This window comes from Acanthopagrus latus, chromosome 15, assembly GCF_904848185.1.
Source record: "Acanthopagrus latus isolate v.2019 chromosome 15, fAcaLat1.1, whole genome shotgun sequence".
In the NCBI taxonomy this organism is placed as follows: domain Eukaryota; kingdom Metazoa; phylum Chordata; class Actinopteri; order Spariformes; family Sparidae; genus Acanthopagrus; species Acanthopagrus latus.
In genome coordinates, this window is record NC_051053.1 from 592,335 (window position 1) to 613,053 (window position 20,719).

Sequence of the window (20,719 nt, forward strand, 5' to 3'; positions counted from 1 at the left end):
GAATAATTTTTTATAGCCTCGAGTAATCCTCTTCGGAGTGACTTTTCGTTTGATAATTTTCATATTACAGAATTTCAAGAATAGCGTAGATTCCTCCTTCGGGAGCGCCTTTTGTTATTTCTTGTGTTTTATGTTATTCGTGTTATTTGTCTTTTCAGAGTTTCATAGCCGTTTATTTATCATCTCTTCTGAAGAGTTGCAAAACAGAAAAATAAACCTTGATTATACTTCTGCTCAAACCGCATCTGAGTCCTCTCTTTGTCCCAAGTCTGACAGTATACTTAGGCCAGAAATGGACTCAGCGCAGGCCGAGCGACTCTCAGAAGTATTACGAACCTAAGAAGCCCGTCTGAGTCGTCAGGAGGAGTTCCAGACCGCCATGGCAGCCAACATGGGGCAGATTTCGTCACAGCTACAAGATCTGCTGGGACAAGTCTGCCGGCCAAGCACCACCCCTCCTGCTCCGCTGGCTCCAGCGTATCCGGAAGTACCGGCTCACTCCGGAGGAGCCTCCTGCAAACTAGCACCTCCGATGTTTGTTCAAGCAGAGAGAGAGCCCAAGAACTCAGCTCCTTAAAGCAAGGTAATAACTCTGTTTGCGATTACGCAATCCACTTCCGCACGTTGGCCGCGGAGAGTGGTTGGAACAACACAGCGTTATATGATATCTTTCTGAAAGGACTGTCTTCTGAGATTCAAGACCTTCTAGTACCCCTGGATCTACCCTCCAGCCTAGACGCTCTCATCGCACTCGCTATCCATACGGATAATCGCCGGAATCAGCTCCAGTTTGCCAAACAACATGAACTTAGTCTTACTTACATTTAAAGATAATTTATTCCAGTCATGTCTTTAGTTTTTTCATTTCCTCATTTATAACTGTTTCCATTTGTTTAATGTTTTCTCCTGAGCCAAAAATATTTGTGTCATCCCCGAAATTGACCAATGTTAACCACCTAGATACTTTACACATATCATTGATATACAGGATAAATAATTTGGGGCCCAACACTGACCCCTGGGGCACCCCACAAGCAATGTCCAAATATCCCGAGCAGTGATTACCCAACTTTACAAACTGTTGCCTTCCTTTCAAATAACTCTTGATCCAGTCTAACACCAGTCCCCTTATCCCATATTTTTCCAGTTTGTTGAATAGTATGTTATGATTAATTGTATCAAACGCTTTTTTTAAGATCGATGAATACTCCTATTGCATGTTTCTTGTTTATTGCATCTGTGATTTCCTCTATTGATTCCATTATTGCCTGTGATCTTGATCTGTTAAGTAGTTAGTATTGAGACAGGTCTGTAGTTTGTAAAGTTGTGTTTGCTCCCAGTTTTATATATCGGAATGACTTTAGCAATTTTCATCTGGTTAGGAAATGTTCCAGTTTGAAAAGACAGATTGCAGATGTGTGCTAATGGCTTAGATACCCTTTCAATGACCTGTTTAATTAATGACATATCAATGTCATTATAATCTGTAGATGTTTTATTTTTACACTTTTTTACTATGTTGATAATTTCATTTTCTTCTTTCGCTTTCAGGAACATTGAGTGGGGATTCCTTATTATTAATTTATCCATATAGTCTCCATCTGGCCCTGGACTTGGGATGTTTTTCGCTAGCTCAGGACCAACATCTACAAAGAACTGATTAAAACTATTTGCCACTTCATCCATATTATAATTTTCGTTATTATTTGTAACAAAATATTTAGGCAATTTGTTTTGTTTAGCACCATCTCTAATAATGTTGTTTAGCATGTTCCATATCCCTTTCATATTGTTTCTGTTATCTTCTAATTTCTTTTTATAGTATTCTTTTTTGCTTAATCTTATAATATTAGTTAACTTATTCTTATATCTTTTATATTTATCTTCTGTCTCTTTTGTTCTTTGTGTTATGAAATTCCTGTAGAGTAAATTTTTCTTTTTACATGCATTTCTTAAACCTTTAGTTAACCATGGATTGCTTTTATGTGCTAGTTTTTTATTATATCTCTTAACGGGACAATGCTTATCATATAATGAAGTGAATGTAATCAATAATTTGTTGTATGCATTATTTACATCTGTTTCATTATATATTGCATCTCAGTCCTTTTCCATTAATTCGTGTTTTAGAGTAGCTATTGTCTCCTCTGTTCTAATTCGTCTATATTGTTTATATTCCTCTATTTCAATTCTATTATAATTATTGTCATATACTGTGAATACTGGAAGGTGGTCAGTGATATCACTAATTAATAACCCACTTATTGTCTTATTTTCTATTACATTGGTAAATATGTTATCTATCAGAGTTGCACTATGAGATGTTATTCTGCTGGGTCTAGTGATAGTAGGGAAGAGACTCAAACTTTGCATTGAGTTTAAAAAATCTTCAATACTTTTCTGATTGTTGGGGTTTAGTATATCGATATTATACTCCCCACGAATGAAGATATTTTTATTACCCATTTTTATTACCATGCTTTCTATCCATTCCTTGAAATTATCTATATCAGAACCCGGAGTTCTATATAAACAGCTGAAAATTACATCTTTTTTCTTTTTAATACAAATCTGTATTGTGAGACATTCAATCACCTGTGTCATAGCCTCTACAATCTTGAAAGTCAAGTTCTGATCAACATATATTGCAACACCACCAGAAGTCTCACTTGAAAATGTTCAAATATTATTTGAGAACCAAGCTCAGCCTATGAATAAAGAAATGTTTGGGACAGTGGCGTCATTAGGCCTGTTTTAGGGGGGCTGAAACCAAAATAATTTGGTGTTTTTATCATTATTATTATTATTATCAATATTATTGTATTGTATTTTATTTTATTTATGTATTTATTTATTTATTTATGTATTTATTTTTTCAAAATAGTGCTGACAAATTCGATATAAAGTGGCCAGCATGTGAGTTTAAATAAATAATTATATAACCTGTCATTATTCACTTAAATATGATCATAAATCTGTCAGTTTCCCTTCACTTCATAGTGTAAGCTGGAGAATGCCCCTTCAGTGCGTCGTTATCCAATCCATTCCTCTTGTTCATATAGAGAACGCCCACATCACTGAAAACATTTTTTCCACGTTTTCACTGCGACCTTGCTTACGCTCATACCTGCAGCATGTGTACCTTGAAGCACACAGAGCGACTAGAGCAGCATGAAGAGAAGAACGTGAATGAAGAAGAATGGATGTAAAAAAGTTTTCCAAGAAAGTAAGTATTCATCACTGCTGGTAGTAACAGTTAGTGAGCTCCGCCCCCAGTTAACAGAAAGTCTCATGGAATTTATGAATCAATAGTTCCCTGTTTGACAAATAAAAACCTAGCTTGCACACATAGACAATCTCTGCGCACGTCTCACCTTAAGCTGCATTGTGTCATGTTGTGTTATGTGTGGATTTTTTGTGCCCCATGTGCCTTTAAGTTCTCCCTGTACATTTTCCTGTGGTCTGTCTCCCTCTGTCTGTCAGTCTTGTTCCCTCCTGGTTTTCTCCTCTGTGCTCCTCCCCCTCGTTACCTCACCTGGCCTCCTCCCTTCTCTCTCTCTCCTCACCTGTTCCTCATCTGTTCATCATGCAGTCATTGTATTCTGTCTGTCTGTGTCTGTGTCTGCCTTGATCCATATTCCAGTCCATGTTCTTTCAGTCCATGTGTTTCCAGTCTCCCTATGGAATGTGTTTTTTGAGTTTTTGCATTTGTTTGATTTGAACTTTGGTTTTGATTTGTACTTCACCTTTTTCTTCATGCATTCTTGTACTGTTTTCTTTGCTACTTTGGTTTTTGGTCTTTGGACTTATTTTGTTTCTTGCACCTTGGTTTTTTGTGGAATTCAGCTTTTGTAAAATAAAAGCTTTTTGTTTCCCCAATCCTGCCTCCTGTTCCATGAGTAACTGCATTTGGGTCCAACCTCCTCTATCCATAGTTTCCACTTTAATCCCCCTCGTGACACATTGTGAAGGCCCAGGTTGTTTATAGAGTTAAGTTTGCACTCTTTTTACCATATACTATATTTGGGTGACCTCCTTCAGGAGCATCAGCTGTGTTTCTCACTTTACCCATGGATGCACACTGTGAAACAGGAGCTGAGCTCATTCATGTATTATCATCAGTTAATAATAGTAATAATGTGCTAATAAGTCAGGGCAGAGGAGCACAGGGAGTGAGAGGGGAGAGACCTCAACTGGAAAGGTGAGCCTAAAGGATTTCACAGGATAGAGTCATTTGTGATGCAGACAGTCTTGGAGTTTTATGGAACCCAATATAACTCACTTGAGCTTTTATTGAGGAGAGTAGTGATTAGAAAATGGAGAAAGCCAAGATGAGATATATCTATCTCTAACCCTAACTTCAAAATATTTGGGGGCAAACAATTATTGTGTTGTGAGGCTCACAACACAGTAAATGTGTAAACATGTGCAAACCTGTGTTTGTTCTTGTACTGTATTAAAAACAGAATGAAATAATAATAAATAATTTCTCAGTCTTTGTTAGCTGTAATGTTTAGCTGAAATGTTGTTGCTCTCATCCTCCCCATCCTTAAAACTTAGTGACGCCCCTGGTTAGGGACGGATCAGGTTCAAATCTGTATGACACAATAAATGTTGCAGTGTGTGGCCTATTATCCTGCTAATTAACGTTGAGACAGGTGGTGCATGCTACTGGAGGACCAGGTTAGGTATTCTGTAACCATGACTGCAAAGCGAGATCAATACATTTTAAGTAGGAATCATCTGGCTCACGCGGTTTTATGTCGTTTGTGCACATTTTTCAAAGGTAGCACTAGACAGGAGCTAGTTGGAAATAAAGTGAGGCGGTGTGTACTGTGTATACTGTGTGCACCGTAGTAACCTCAGTAAAATTAGTGGAGCTGTTCACTCATCTGGTAACTGTACAACAGGTAAACAAACTCTTACCAGGTAACCGTGGACGTCTTCCGGTTTGTGTAAAAAAAGCTCGTTCAGCGCTCTCTCCATCTCCTGGGGGATTCTTTGAACCTTGTAGAACTCTGCAGCAGCATTTTTAATGTCATAGAAATCCTGCTCCTCTTTAGAGAGGCGGCTAATAAACCCTTGGTAAGACATATTGTCCGACTATCGTCGCGCTGTGTTGTCTGTTACCACGGAAACGGCCCGTTCAAGCGCCCAGGAAATCAGAGTGACGCCGCGCGCTCATGTGTAGTGAGGCTATTAATAAATCAAAGCAGAAAACATAATGGCCCTCTCCATTTATTTATTTATTGACCATGGCAGATGCTTCTGGAATGTTTGCTGCTCTGTCTTACTGATATGTCAATATGCAAAGCAAAAATGAATGAATGAGCAATTATAGCTGGTAACTGTCCCTTATCAACGTGAACGCACGGGCGAGATGATTGAAACGTATTTAAAGGACCAGGTATATGGTAGGGAAAAAAGGATTAGAGAGAAAAATAATAATTAAGATTTAATTAATAATAACTTGGTGTCAAAACTGGTTGTCTTATCACAATATGACAGGTCTTTTTTCATATATTCATTTAGAGATGAATCAGAAACAATAGTTGTTATCTCAAGATAACACAATTTATTTGTGAGTTTGAGATGACAGCATTTAAGTGATTGCAGGTATGATGTTTAGCTTTCTTAGTTCTTTGTGTATGTTTACAAATAATGAAAAAATAAACAAATAAATACATGAATGCTGCCATAAAGCCAGTCATATATTCCAGATTATATGTGCCATATTTCAGGAGACATATTAACTTTTTCATAAAAGCATGAAATATACACGTGTATAGTTTGAGGAGCTGAATATATTTGAAAATGGAACCATTGCAAAAATGTAATTTTGAGCTATAATGAATCATGAATTGTGTGAGGACGTGAGTCCCATCACTTTTTTACAGTCACTGTATTGTTAGGGTTAATGAAAAAATGATTACACTTGTCAAACTCTGCATAACATGCAGGTAACACACTTGGTTTTATAAAGTTTGGCCAAAGGATCTCAGATAGTGTGATAACTTCTCCTGATGTCAACATGAACCTTTCACCTGAACAGTTCTGGGTGGCTTGTGGTATCATTGTAACCCTTGACCATCAATACATGGAGGCATTCAGGAGAAGAGGCAAAAACATATCATTTGGTTGTATCTGAAAGCAAAATAACTGCTACGAGGTGTTTATGCAATGGCGTTATTGGGTGCTGAAGTCACACCTCTTCCAATGGATCTTATTTTGTGGTCAATGGAGAGGGAAAAATACATTCTTGATCCTGTTTGATTTGTGCCATGAATCACACACATGATGTAAAGATCATATTCCAAATCAAGAAGATCACAAACAAAGTGAAATCTCATGTAGTTTTGTGTTTAAGTGCTCAGCTACATCATCTCATCAACAAATATCACCAACACTAATATGGAACCAGCTGGCCTCAGAAAATGTCATAATCAAGATGAACATCACCATAAATCTAATAAAGGAGAGCTGGTTGGTGTTAAGTTCTGTGAGCTGCAAAAAGAAAGGAGCAGCTTTAAAATGTGTAAGTTAAGAGACGACGACCGTCACTAACGACACTGTCACTGTGTCGTCATTATAATGACGGTCAGTGTGATGTTTCATTAGTTTGATGACAAACATCATATGTGCGATTGATGACACAATTCAGACAGGACCAATACATCAACTCATCACTCTTCATTCACTACCACACAAAGGTTTGATCAATAAGGTCCATGAGGGGAACAGGGGAACAGGGGAACAGGAAGGGGCGGGGCCTCAGTGCTGTATATCAGACAGTGTTCTGGTCCCCTAACTACAGCTACAAGTGTATTAAGTTCCATGCCTTTATGAGAAAGTGAACATAATTTTCACATATCATCTGGATAATCCTAAAATATATGCTGCACTGTAATGTTGTCAAATTGAACACACTGACACACTTCAGGAAAATATCAATACAATTATTGGATATCAAAACCTATTGCTCCTACAAGAACAGGCCTCTCATACACACACAGGAACACTCACCACGGCCTCCTCCCACACCCAGAGGCTCCATTATTTGGAAGGCCTTCACCCCTGCTCTTACATTAAACTGAGTGTCAAGTTACTGCCCGACTGAGAATTGGACTCATAAATATTGAGTCTCATCACTGATATTAACAAGGACATATCAGTCAGCTGGATTCATAACTTATGTGTGTGTGTGCATATGTATATGTATATATATATATATATATATATATATATATATATATATATATATATATATATATATATATATATATATATATATATATGTATATATGTTTTATTTTGAAAGATCAGGCGCAAGGAGAATATTTTACCCTCCAGTGTGAGGTTTTCAAGCCACAGACGGACACAAACGTCAATGCACCATTTATATTATTAACAAACATTCACCTCCTGCATCCACACTGCAGCTGAGGACTCAGAGCTCTGTGGAAACACACAGTGTGACCTCAATGACACACACGCACACATGCGCGCGCACACACGCGCAAACACACACACACACACACACACACACACACACATACACATACACACACATACATACATGTTAATGGACAGTTCTGTCTCATACATAATTAAGTCCAAGACGGGCGGCTGCAGTAGACAGAGTACAGCTCATGCACGGGGCTTTTACTGTCGCAGGGCGAATCCTGGTTTATTCACAATAGATATATATAACATAGGTAAATAAAACATTTTGTTTGTCATATTCGTATTCGGAAAATGTCAACTCGCTGCTTTTCTGTATTCCTTAAAAAGCTCTGGTGGTTGACGGCCTCTCACAGTGAGGATGACACATTTTTCTGTCTGCGGGACCTTAAAGGATTTCTGATTGTGATTGTGATTGTGAGACTTTAAGGCAGAGCAGCGCAGATCGGAAGGATCAGAGAGTCAAGGGCCCCTCGACGTAGACAGAATAAGGTTTGTGGTCTTCACTGTGCCGGGTGTCTCTTCAGCTATACTGCGCCTAAACACTGTCCAGAAACACATCCAGCTTCGGATTTTAAAAATGTGAACATCTGTTTCCTCCACACTGCCTCTTTTATAAAAGCCAGTCCGCCGTCCTCTGCCACTCCTTCTTTACTTTGTCCAGTGAGATTCTTAAATCCCAATTATTGACATAAATCAATAAACCTGGGAAAAATGAAAAATGTATGCTCACTGAAATTATTTACACACACACACTCTCTCCCTCTCTCTCACACACACTCTCTCTCTTTCACTCACACACAAACACACACACACACACACACACACACACACACACACACACACACACACACACACACACACACACACAGTAACTCATTTGAGTTTCTGACTTTTATGGCGCCTCTCCCCTTTAATTAAATATGATACCTTCCAATAATATGAACCTTCTGTTGTGATTTAAACGGAACTTCTAGATTATATTATTACGTAAACAGAGATTCAATAAATTATCGAAAAAAGGAGCGTGCGCACAGAGCAAAGCGTCACTGTACGAGCGCGCTTACAGTCAAATAATAATCATACGGCTTTTTCCAGCGGGCTGAAGGTCGGGCTGTGCTTATACTAACGATGGTAATACTGCTACTGCTACAACTACTACTACTGCTATTACTACTACTACTACTATTACTACTACTACTACTACTACTAATAATAATAATAATAATAATAATGATAATAATAATAGTTGTAATAAGAATTCTTCCTATTCTTCCTCTTATTATTATTATTATTATTATTATTATTATTATTATTGTTATTATTATTATTATTATTAGTAGTAGTAGTAGTAGTATTATTTATTGTTGTTGCTGTCATTAGTGTTATTATAACAATGATAATAATGATAACTTATTTGTATAAGGTTTCAGCTGTTCCTCGTGATAAAGGATCTTCGGGGCCACTCCTCAAGACCAATAAATAATACCAACGGGGGAAAAAAATAGGAAGTTATTAATTAATAAATTAATAAACGTGCGTCCTGTTGGTAAAGAAAAATATTGTTTTGGTTCCATCCACAGAGCAGTCTATAATTCAGGACCGCACTGGATCGAAAGCCGGTTGTGGAGGCTCCTCCAGCGGCTCTGAGGCTCACCGCGGATCAGCTGTCAGGACTGGAAGTCCAGCAGGCGGAGGGACATCTTCGACCGAGCGCGACCACAGATGTCCGTGTATGTCCGTAGTGACACAGACGGTGTGTGCAGCTCAGAGAGTGGAGCGTCAGGCCCTTAGAGAGAACTTGTCTGTCTTCGTGACTCTGGCACAATGCCGCGGTTGACAGCTGAATTAATGTTACCACGCATTATAACTTTGTATCCAATCCTGCCGATATAAACGTTAAACGTTAAAGTTTAGTCATTGAGGCTGCACCGTAATACACTGTTACCTCCAAAACACTAGCATAAAATGCAAAGATTTCCTTTCAGAACTCAATTACAAAATGAAAACAATTATTAGAGTAGGATACACGATCATTTTCTAAAGAATAATCATGATTAGGAACTTCGAGTTGCTTTAAATAAATACTGAGGCTTGTGCCAACAGTGAGGGAAAACAGAGGGCAATGATAACACTAATGACAAGCCAGGAAAAATTATTTCTTGTAGGCTGTCATCATATCCTTTAAATATCTATGCTTAAACATATAATCTTGTGTTTACATCCACATTACCATTACTGGAGGTTAGCTCTGAAAGTTACTGCTGCCACCACCTGGATACAGAGGAGGAGAACCATTCCTTTGTTATCTCCAGTCTGTTGACTAAATACAGCGTCAGTTCATCTTAAGAAACCCAGAGAAAATACAACAGTTGGAAAAACTATATTCTCATGATTTCTACATGGTACAGGCCTTACCTACCACAGCAGGCCAGGTGCAAAAGTTTGATCTTAAGCCTGTTGCAACATTTTAAAAGATAGTAAAACCATGTTCTGTCAAAAAGGGACACATTCTAAGATGATGAATCCTAAAAAGATGTGACTTTCAGCCAAAAGAGCAGAGCCCAGCCTCCTGGACACTCTCCTCTCACATCCAAGGCAATAATAGGGCCATCATTCCTTTCTTCTGCTTTTTTTCCCCTCCAGAGGATGGTAGGTTGCAACAGCAGGGTGCCTACGGGCTTTAAAAAACAAAAAAAAAAAAAAAAAAAACTGCAGCAGCTGGCAAGAAAATAATTCTTGTGTGATGGCCAGTTTGGTCTAAGTGACACAAATGGCATATGAAATTGGGCTGTATGAAAAGTGTTTATAGCTAATTATCTCAGGAATAAGAACTCTGAATTTCTTTTTTTAAAGCCGTGGCACTCATTGTGGGGTCCTCTGTGATTCCTTGAAGGGGTTTCCAAGGGTCCTCAAAGGGGCTTCGTGGGGTCCTCCAACAAAATGAAGAAAGGTTCAGTTTCACTGTTATATTTTTTCCTGTGAAGTTTGGACAGAGAATGAAAGTTTTATGGTGTCTTTGAAAGACATTATTTAGGCCAAATGTTTATTGAGTTTATTAAGATAAAAACACTCAAATAGTGTGATTATTCTTATTGTCAGGGCTGTGTGCTATCATGTGGGAAGGACAATGTATCAGGAAAATTCTTTAACCAAAATCTTATCAACACGGCTCAATATAAAGGACTGCGCATGGACTGGTGTTTAAAGGAACTGCCCCGGTCACCTGTTGCTGTGTTTCCATTCACACAGGCCATTCAAGGTTCATAGACAACTCATCCCACTGCAGTGAATGTAATGGTGTCTGTTTATGTCAACATGCACAGCTCATTCAAATGAATTCCCATTTAATTGTCAGAGTGGTAACATTAAACAGCTTATGTAGGGTCTCCACAGGTCACATGAATAAAAGTAGCCTCCGGCCTAATTAGCGCATCTATTTTCTCCGGTCTAAAAAGCAGGGGTGCATCCAGCTCTCTGCATGGTTACCATCTCTAATTGCCTCTAATTCAAAACCCCTAGTAATGTTTTCAAACTTGACCAGGTGTGGTTTGAATGGAAGCAGGGGTTGGCTTTAAAAGTCCTGTTCAGTCTTGTATCTGGAGGCAAACCGCTTGTGATGTTGACACAGAGAGCTGAAGTTTGCTTGACACTCCAGTTTGTTACTGCTGATGTGTGTGTGGCCTGGTTTGTTGTTCTTCAGATAGTATGGTACAGACAGATTTATCATAAAAGACCTCTTAAGCAGTCACCAAAACATTTCCAGTTATGTGCTTCTGAATAAAAGTTGTATTTTTACTCAAATATGTCTTAATGATTCTGCTGACTTAAAGATGTTCTGCTCATCATCCTCATCAATAATACTGGCATGTGTGCTTTGATTTTACTGTTTCATTCATGATAAAAATGTCAATTATTAATGAAAAAAAAAAAAAAATCTTTGACAATCCATTTCCAATCCAGTGGGCTATACAATGGTTACTGAGCTTAAGAAGTGGAGATGTAAAAGCTTCTCACTCTACAGAGGTACGTTTAATTCTTTAGCTTCCTGAAAAAAATCATATTACCTAATTTGGACAGCAGTGAGTTGCCTTTACCTTGTAAATACAGCAAGGTTAATCCGTTTTTCATCAAAAAAATAATACCTGTGTAGTGTTGCAGTGTCAATATCAATTCCTCATTAATCAATCCAGACTTGGTATGATATTACTAAACATGTGCATGTTTTTTAGCAGAGAAATGTGCCCGATTTTTAGGAAGCTCTACAACATTTTGAGAGATGCACAGTTCTTTGTTTCAGCCGAAGATGTTGCCGCGGTGAACCCTTTTCCAGCAGGCTCTGAGGGACGGCTCCATCAACATGTTCAGAATGTGTAGTGTGTCAGGGCCATAGTGTGCAGACATCAGTAACACATACTTGCTATCACTTTTTTACAGACAGTGCTGCACAAATTCATTTTCTTGGACAAACTGAAAATGAAATGTGTCAGATGAAAAATTTCACACACTCTTATAACAGTAACAGTATTATAACCCCATTTACAAACATTGTTATATTACTTTTAAAACATGTGCCATTGCTTCTGGGTGAAACTGAAAACAGGACTTAACATGAAGTACATATACAAATGTTATTGTATTTGTTTTTTGCTTTACAAATGTTGTCATTTATAATATGCAGCTTAAATTATATAGTGTATCATATTAGTGCTATATTTGTTAGTACTCCAAACACGACATACAACACATGGCTTCAGTGACTAAATAAAATATTTCCTCTGAACACATTTTGATATATAATTAAAGGTCATTCATAGTGTGCAATCAGCAAAATGTGCAGTCTCCACAATTAAACAGATTTAATAGAATATTAAAACATAAGCTGTTGTAGACACACAATTCTAAATGACTTTAAAGAAGATTAAAACCTCACAATTCAACCTTGAACAGTAGATCAGCACTGTGCAGTTGTGTGTATATTACTAATGTCAATATTTCTGTCTGATTAGTAACTTCATAAGCATGCTGGGAGTTAATTCAGCCTGTCCACATGTCTTTGTTCACACTGTGACTGAATGTTTCCATGGTGCAACTCTGTATGGCTGCAGTCTGCCTCCACTTTCAACACCGTACTACCCTCTAGTGATGGATAGTGACTACTGCACCTTCAGCTCCACCACCACATAACAAACAATATACTGAGCATCCCTAAGATGCAAGAACAGCGTCTGTTGATGTGAGCTCTTTTTACACTGTCGAATCAAATATTAGGGAATGAAATACCACTATGCTATTACAGGTTGATATAAACTAACCAGCACTGATGCACAGTTCATTTATCTCTACTCAGAGTATATTCAGTATTGCACTTGGTATTCCACAAAGTTAGGACACTTGCAAAAGACAGATGAAAAAAAGCATAGTCAAAATCTAATGTCTTGTTTTATTCTAAAATGATGCACTCACTTCCAGATGAATTCAAGGAAACCTGAGCTAATATAAATGTATATTAGTGATGTAATTGTTCTTCAAAAATGATATATATCCTCACTCTTGCTATGTATTTTAAGATAATATTTTTCTTGAAAAAATCTCATTCTCAACAGAATTGCGTATGATACAAGCACACATTTAGAATAATTACATAGAGCTCTGTAAAATAATGGTTCAGTGTCTATGAATTTAGCAAACACACCAGTTAAGAATTAAAATTAAAATATCAGGATGTTGGCATTTATTCAGTTTTCCCCAAGCTGCAATAGAAGATCTAAAGACACATGCTCACACTTAAACATCTAGATCACAAAAACCACACAGAACCCAATCAAGTCTCTGGTCTGATATCAATTAACTCATTACAGTTTGTACATTGCCTGACTGCATGGCACAAAGGTCCATGTTCAGCAAATTAAAAAGCAAAAAATTAAATGTAGCCTTACTCAAAAATTCCCACTGAAAATCTTGCTTTAACTGAAACCTCAAGTAAAGCACAAAACTACAAACAAGTACACATTTTTCTCAATCAGGCCTCCACTCATGGGCCCCATCTACACAGTTTGATTTTATGTATTGATATATTGTGTGATCTGTCTCTCAAACTTCTTCCATGACCCAATTTCACCACTCCAAGATTTAAATCATAAATTAATCCAAAACAAAACAAAAACATGCATACAATAAAAATAATGAAAACACAAAGAAAAAAATAAGCAACATGTCTTTCCAAAATTGGTGTCCAAATTCCTCCTTATTATCCACAGATGTTTCTGTGCAAGGTTTTCATAATTTTTTTCTGTAGAAATCAAAACCAACAGCTAAATCTGCATTCTCAATGAAAACCAAAATCAATCCATCACCTTTTGTACAGTAGAAGAGATTCACCAAGGAAGCCTACACGTTCCATGACCTACTGTGAGTATAATCCATTACTGATAGGCCGCAGTGGGAAGGCTGAATATTTAAATACCACTAGGGGGAGCAGTTTATTGAACATCATGGTGATACACACAAAAGGTCAAATTCAGGCTGATGGTCCTCCACAAGTCTAACATACTTCACATTCTTACCTGTGTTTGAATAACTAACTCTGACTCATATTTCTCATTTTATATTTACTCTTGACTGTTACGCAGTGGTGCGGAGTACAAACATGAAATAAAACCATACTACTATAGTTATTATAGATTTACAATTTTTTTCACTCCTTTGCATCTTCCTGTTATTTGCTGTTATTAGAAACTGAGATTACAAACAGCCTCACAGATCACATGAGGGCGTACTCTCTCTGTTTGTCTGCAAATTCCAGCAGTTGTATATTATCACCTCTTTAAGTCTGAAAACCCACATTCATTCTCACTGTTGAATGTATTTCTATGTGCTTCTATGTATTTCTTTTATATGCTTTACTTTTAGTTCTTAAGGTTTCCATATTTTCTACACATTCACTATGCATCTTCTTTGCTTTAAAATATGCTCGTTTTTTACATCAACACTCAAAGTTAAACCATCCTGTTTTTTTTTTTTTTCTTCACATTATTCCTTTGTGTCTTTAGGGAAGGTAACTCTTGCACTGTCAATCAGAATTCTGGATATTTCATCAGTAATTGAATCCATTGACATAACATCCTGGTCAGTGTTTCCTCTTTGTAAGTTGCTCTGTTGCCACACAATACTGATTCAACAATACAATGCTTATCTGAGAACAGATGATTTAAGTCTAGAACTAAAAATGTTTTAATTTAGATTAATATAGATTAACCTAACATGTAAACAACTGCAGTCCTATCAGTTGAGGTAGTTTTCCCTTCATGTTTATCTTCCCCACATCTGCTGTTTAAGATGCAAATGGTAAGATTCTGGCACATATCTGAAAAGTGCAGTTTCTGCCACAGTCATCAGAGTGACTTTCTCTTTAGTGGTATTTGGGTCAGTTTCAGCAGTGCAAAACATTAGTTCAATGTAATAATCCATGTTAAGGTACTGATCAGTGACAAAGTCTTGTCTAGTGTGAAATATTATACCCTATATATGCACTCAAAGTATCCCAAAATGCATCGCGAAAAGTAGTGTTAAGCTGATGGTCACTTACCAAGCAATATTTACTATCACAGATTGCGCTGCAGACGAACACATGGAGGTTTCAATTCATGTTTCAACTGCGCAACAGTAGTGACATCATTAACGGCGCTGGAGTAGTGTCCGAAAGTGCTTCCGAAAGGGATTCAGATCCTTTACTGGGTGATTAAAACCCCCAGAAAATCACTGGTGCCATCTACAGAGCATCAGAGATTAAGGATTAACAAAGATTTCCAGTTCAGCTGCTGACAGTTTAAATAAATAGATCTACAATTATTTTGCCAACAACTGTACCATTTAGAGTCTTGTTATGCCATTTTTGTATTGTCTTTGTTCCTCTTACTAACTTGTGTTCCCCATCTTCAATCCCCTTGAGTGTACACAATCTCCTTTGGCTTTGCTGATATACAGCTGGTCTAGTTTCAGTGGCAGTGTTTGTAGTTGTTTCATATCACATATTTAGATGATAATGACTTAACTCAGCAATCAAACACTTTCATCTTTCATAATATATAGGATTTATTTTTAATTTTCATTTAATGTCTCCTGATCTCAAATGTAAAAACTCAGTCTCCAATAGCCTATTTTACATTCTGACGTTTCTAAGTACCCAGTTATTTTACTTTTAAACATTGTCTCAAGATAAGTGAGAGTGAATTATTTAACTGCCAAAAATCAGGAGTCATTTTTAACTTTACCTGATCAAATATTCAAACTCAGTAGAATGATTTCATGGTTTGTTAAGGGTGTTGGAATAATTTCGACTTTACAATGAGAGTGGGGTAAGTAATCAGAAAATTAGCCAGAGAGCTATTCTTGACTGTAAAGAGTCAAACATGTTTATTCAGGTAATTTCCACAGAATTGGGATTGCTGACTATATTAATTATCCTAGTATCCTACCATCTATCAACTGCATAATTGGTTGTGAATGCTGGAGGGATTGTTCCTCTAATCAATTATTGCTGTTACTTTTTTCATTGATATCATTCATTCTTTCAGGAAATGGATGGAATGTTCAATTTCAAACTTCTTCAAGTATACAGGTGAAACTCAAAAAAATAGAATATTGTGCAAAAATTAATTTCTTTCAGTAATTCAACTTAAAAGATGAAACTAATACATTATATAGACTCCTCTCATGCAAAGCAAGACATTTCAAGCCTTTATTTGTTATAATTTGATGATTATGGCTTACAGCTTATGAAAACCCCAAATTCCACATCTCAGAAAATTAGAATACTGAGAAAAAATTCAATACTGTAGGCGCAAAGTGTCACACTCTAATCAGCTAATTAATCCAAAACACCTGCAAAGGGTTCCTGAGCCTCTCAGTCTGGTTTAGTAGAATTCACAATCATGTGGAAGACTGTTGACTTGACAGTTGTGCAGAAAACCATCATTGACACCCTCCACAGGAGAGAAAGTCTCAAAAGGTAATTGCAAAAGAAGTTGGATGTTCTCAAAGTGCTGTATCAAAGCACATTAATAGAAAGTTAAGTCGAAGGGAAAAGTGTGGGAGAAAAATACGCACAAGCAGCAGGGATGACGCAGCCTGGAGAGGTTTATCAGGAAAAGGCCATTCAAAAGTGTGGAGGAGCTTCACAAGGAGCAGACTGAGGCTGGAGTTACTGGATCAAGAGCCACCACACACATGGATCCTGGACATGGGCTTCAAATGTCATATTCCTCTTGTCAATTCGCTCCTGAACAACAAACAATGTCAGAAGCATCTTACCTAGGCTAAAGGAAAAAAAAGAACTGGTCTGTTGCTCAGTGGTCCAAAGTCCTTTTTTCTGATGAGCAAATTTTGCATCTCATTTGGAAACCAAGGTCCCAGAGTCTGGAGGAGGAATGGAGAGGCACACAATCCAAGATGCTTGAAGTCCAATGTAAAGTTTCTACAGTCTGTGTTGACATGTCATCTGCTGGTGTTGGTCCACTGTGCTGTATTAAGTCTAGAGTCAACGCAGCCTTCTACCAGGACATTTTAGAGCACTTCCTGCTTCCTTCAGCAGACAAGCTTTATGGAGTTATTGACCTTATTTTCCAGCAGGATTTGGCACCTGCCCACACTGCCAAAAGTACCAAAACCTGGTCTGATGACCATGGGATTGCTGTGCTTGATTGGCCAGCAAACTCGCCTGACCTGAACCTTTTATGGAGAATCGATGGGGCATTTTCAAGAGAAAGATGAGAGACATGAGACCGGATAATGCAGAAGAGCTGAAGGCTGCTATTGAAGCATCCTGGTCTTCCAGAACACCTGAGCAGCACGACAGGTTGATGGCATCTATACCGCGCCGTTCTGAGGCAGTAATTCATGCAAAAGGGGCCCAAACCAAGTACTAACTACATATGCATGATTATACTTTTCAGATGGCCAACATTTCTGTATTTAATATATATATATATATATATATATATATATATATATATATATATATATATATATATATATATATATATATATATATATATATATATATATATATATATAATGTAATATTATTATATATATTGAACTAGTTATGCCGCCACTTGTAGCGACGTAACTAGTTTAAATACATTTCTCAGTAGCGTGGTGGTAGCGCTGCTGTTTTCCAAATCAAATAGCTTTTCAGTAGCTTAGTTCTTTTATTGACCAACTAGTGCCATAGCATTCACACAAGCTATGGCAGAGGGTGAGGAGGACAGAGACGGACTGATCCCGAGACAAAAAGACAAACTTAAAATACACCTGCAAGTAGCAATCTGCGGGTTCTAACCTCATTTGCCCCAAACCGGCCATCCTGACCCACATCCACCGCAGGTTATAACATCGACCACCGTGTTCCCCAAAGATCTGTGCAACACATACCCATGATGAGCTCCAGATTTCTCCGAATTGAGTTTTCAGCTACATGCTAATGGCATTTGTGTTATACTTTTACATAGAGACTTTATTTGAACATAAATTCAAATTTTACCTATTGATGTGTATTTCAAAGTTTCATTAGGTATAATAATGTTCAAGATTTTGTAGAGGACTATCAGGAGGATGTGTATGAAAAATTTCAAGTCAACAGCACTTATGGCTTGGCGGGGAGAGCCTTTCGAAGTTAACACCCTATGTTATAGCGACCCCATCCGACGGATTGGGATCAAGTTTTTGGAGCAGCATTTGGACGTCATTTATACTCAGCATACCACGTTTCATGTCTCTGGGTCCTTCCAGCTCGCCACAAATTAATAAAACACAAACAATGATGGTTAATGACGAATAGGCCATGCCCACTTTCACCTATCAACATAGCACTCAAGATATTAGTCAATACTTGCCCCTAAAGCATACATATCAAATTTGGTGAAATTCCATCCAATGTTCTTTGAGATAGGAATCTGTAGCATTTATAGCGCCCCCTACAAGTTGAGCTCAACATGCTTTGGTAGGGAGATTCCCAGTACAGTTGTGAACCTACCCAAAAAGTTTTGTGATGATAGGACAAAGGGTGTCGGAATTATGGCCGATCATTTCTAAGCCCCACCCATTGCAAAAACACATTGGTTCGTGGCGGCCAGAGAGAGACAGACAGACTGTCTGTGCTTGCCCAGCTGATCTCGGTTGCCACGGTGATCGTGCTGAACCGCCCCCCGCTAACGGACTGGGGACAGCTGTTTTCTCAGCCCTTTCAGCCTCACATGCAGGACGTCAAACTGGTGCTATATATTCAAAACCATACATGATAGCACCAAAATTTTTTCACGATCAAGCCAGAAATGCCTTAAAGAACACGCTCACCAAGTTTCGTGGTCCTCGTGTCCGAAATGTGGTAACACGAGCGAGTTGAAAAAGGGTGCAGTTTCGAAAATCCTCTTCGCGATTAACATTGGAGTGAATGGAGGAAGTGAGTGCTACTCTGGTCGGTCAGAGGCAGATAATTCAAAAACCGTAAATCCGACCGAAAAAGCGGACACATTGTGAGAGAGAAGACAAGTGTGGCTAAAACTCTGGAAAATATCACTGTTTTTGAGCATAATTTGTGGCCGGGATCGTCACGGAAAGAGAAAATTTCTGAGTGTTTTTTTGAGGCTCTCTCACTCTGTCAGTTGGTCTCCTGCACTCTGCTGCGCGAACATTCCGCCATACACACTCATTGAAAACCCTGAATTTTCCCCAAATCACTCATCGTCGTTAAAGGGTCAGAGTTCAAAAACTATACATCGTAGGAAAAAAGTTCAAATACAACTTAAATAGTCGAGACTTGTGCCTACGTTTTAAAGTTGGAATGGTGTTTCTAGGCGCACGTATGCCAGAGCAGGAGATGTTTGAATAACGTTGCAGATTTGCGACGTTTTTGACCCCGTCCCATTCATTCCTTATGCGAAATTTTTCGCAGTTTTTCGCGTCTTACGACGCGAAAAATTCGAATTTCAAAAATCTGAATGATAGCATACCGAGTCAGATCGAGACGCACGTTTTGATATATTTTTTGTTTGTGTGCGACAAACGGTGCGGGACTAGTTAGCTGCCAAAAACGAGCGGGAGGATGAAAAATATTATTATTATTATTATTATTATTAAGAAGAGGCGCGAGCAATAGTAATAGTGGGCTGTGCTTCGCACAGCCCACTATGGACACCCTATAGCAGAGCTATAGAGGTGTCCATAGTGGGCTGGCGAGCACAGCCCACTAACTAGACAATTCCCCGCCGGGGAATCGCGAGAGTGGGCTGTGCGCTTTGTCCCGTGACGAAAAAGCAAACATGGTATCAGCAAAATTTCTCCACCATCAAGCGGGAATGGCCTTAATTAACACAGTCACCAAGTTTTGTGGTCCCACTTTGAGAAATGTGGCAATAGGAGCGAGTTAGAGAAGGGTGCAGTTTTGCAAATCCTCTTCCTGATTTACAATGGAGTTAATGGGACAGTTGAGACCTACTCTTGTTGGTTAGGGGCCGATAATTCTAAAACCGTGAATCCCACCGAGAAAATAGACACATTGGGAGAAAGAAGACAAGTGTGGCTACAACTCTGGAAAATTTCACTGTTTTTGAGTGAAATTTGTGGCTGGGAGCATCATCTAAAGAGAAAATTTCCCTTACCATCTTTCAAGGGCCAGCATTCAAAAACTACACAGTATAAGAAAAAAGTTGAACACACCTCTAATAAACAGGATTTGTGCCGACATTTTAAAGTTTGAATGGTGTTTCTAGGTGAATGTATGCCAGAGCAGGAGATGTTTGAAAAACGTTGCAGATTTGCGACTTTTTTACAACGTCCCATTCATTCCTTATGGGAAATGTTTGGCAGTTTTTCGCGTTTTACGTCGCGAAAAATTGATATTCTTAAAAACTGAATGATAGCATACCGAGACAGATCGAACCGCACGTTTTGACATATTGTTTGTTTGTGTGCGCTCAACGGTGTGGGACGAGTTAGCGACAGAAAAAAAGAGCTCTCATTGTAAAGTGGATTGCAAAATAAACACTAGACAATTCCCCGCCGGGGAATCGCGAGAGTGGGCTGTGCGCTTTGCCCCATGACGAAAAAGCAAACATGGTATCAGCAAAATTTCTCCACCATCAAGCGGGAATGGCCTTAATTAACACAGTCACCAAGTTTTGTGGTCCCACTTTGAGAAATGTGGCAATAGGAGCGAGTTAGAGAAGGGTGCAGTTTTGCAAATCCTCTTCCTGATTTA

General features: G+C 38.3%; 1 protein-coding gene and 1 long non-coding RNA gene across 9 annotated transcripts in view; one reads left to right on the forward strand and one right to left on the reverse strand.

Annotated features, from left to right (window-relative positions):
• eno4 (enolase 4) overlaps nucleotides 1-5,142 on the reverse strand; it is a 68,449-nt gene extending 63,307 nt beyond the window's left edge. For 7 of the 8 annotated variants that reach the window (XR_005079176.1, XR_005079175.1, XR_005079177.1 and 4 more), the window contains exon 1: nucleotides 4,927-5,142. Coding sequence is in view for 4 of the 8 variants with exons in the window: in XM_037122785.1 (XP_036978680.1) it covers nucleotides 4,927-5,094 (168 nt within the window). In the remaining 4 variants the exon portion in view is untranslated. The remainder of the gene's footprint in view (nucleotides 1-4,926) is intronic. The other variant, XM_037122782.1, reaches the window with a different exon arrangement.
• On the forward strand, nucleotides 574-13,376 carry LOC119033142. The gene is made up of 2 exons (XR_005079180.1): nucleotides 574-4,910; nucleotides 9,045-13,376. It is a non-coding gene; the product is annotated as an uncharacterized LOC119033142 (long non-coding RNA).
• The last annotated feature ends 7,343 nt before the right edge of the window (nucleotides 13,377-20,719 follow it).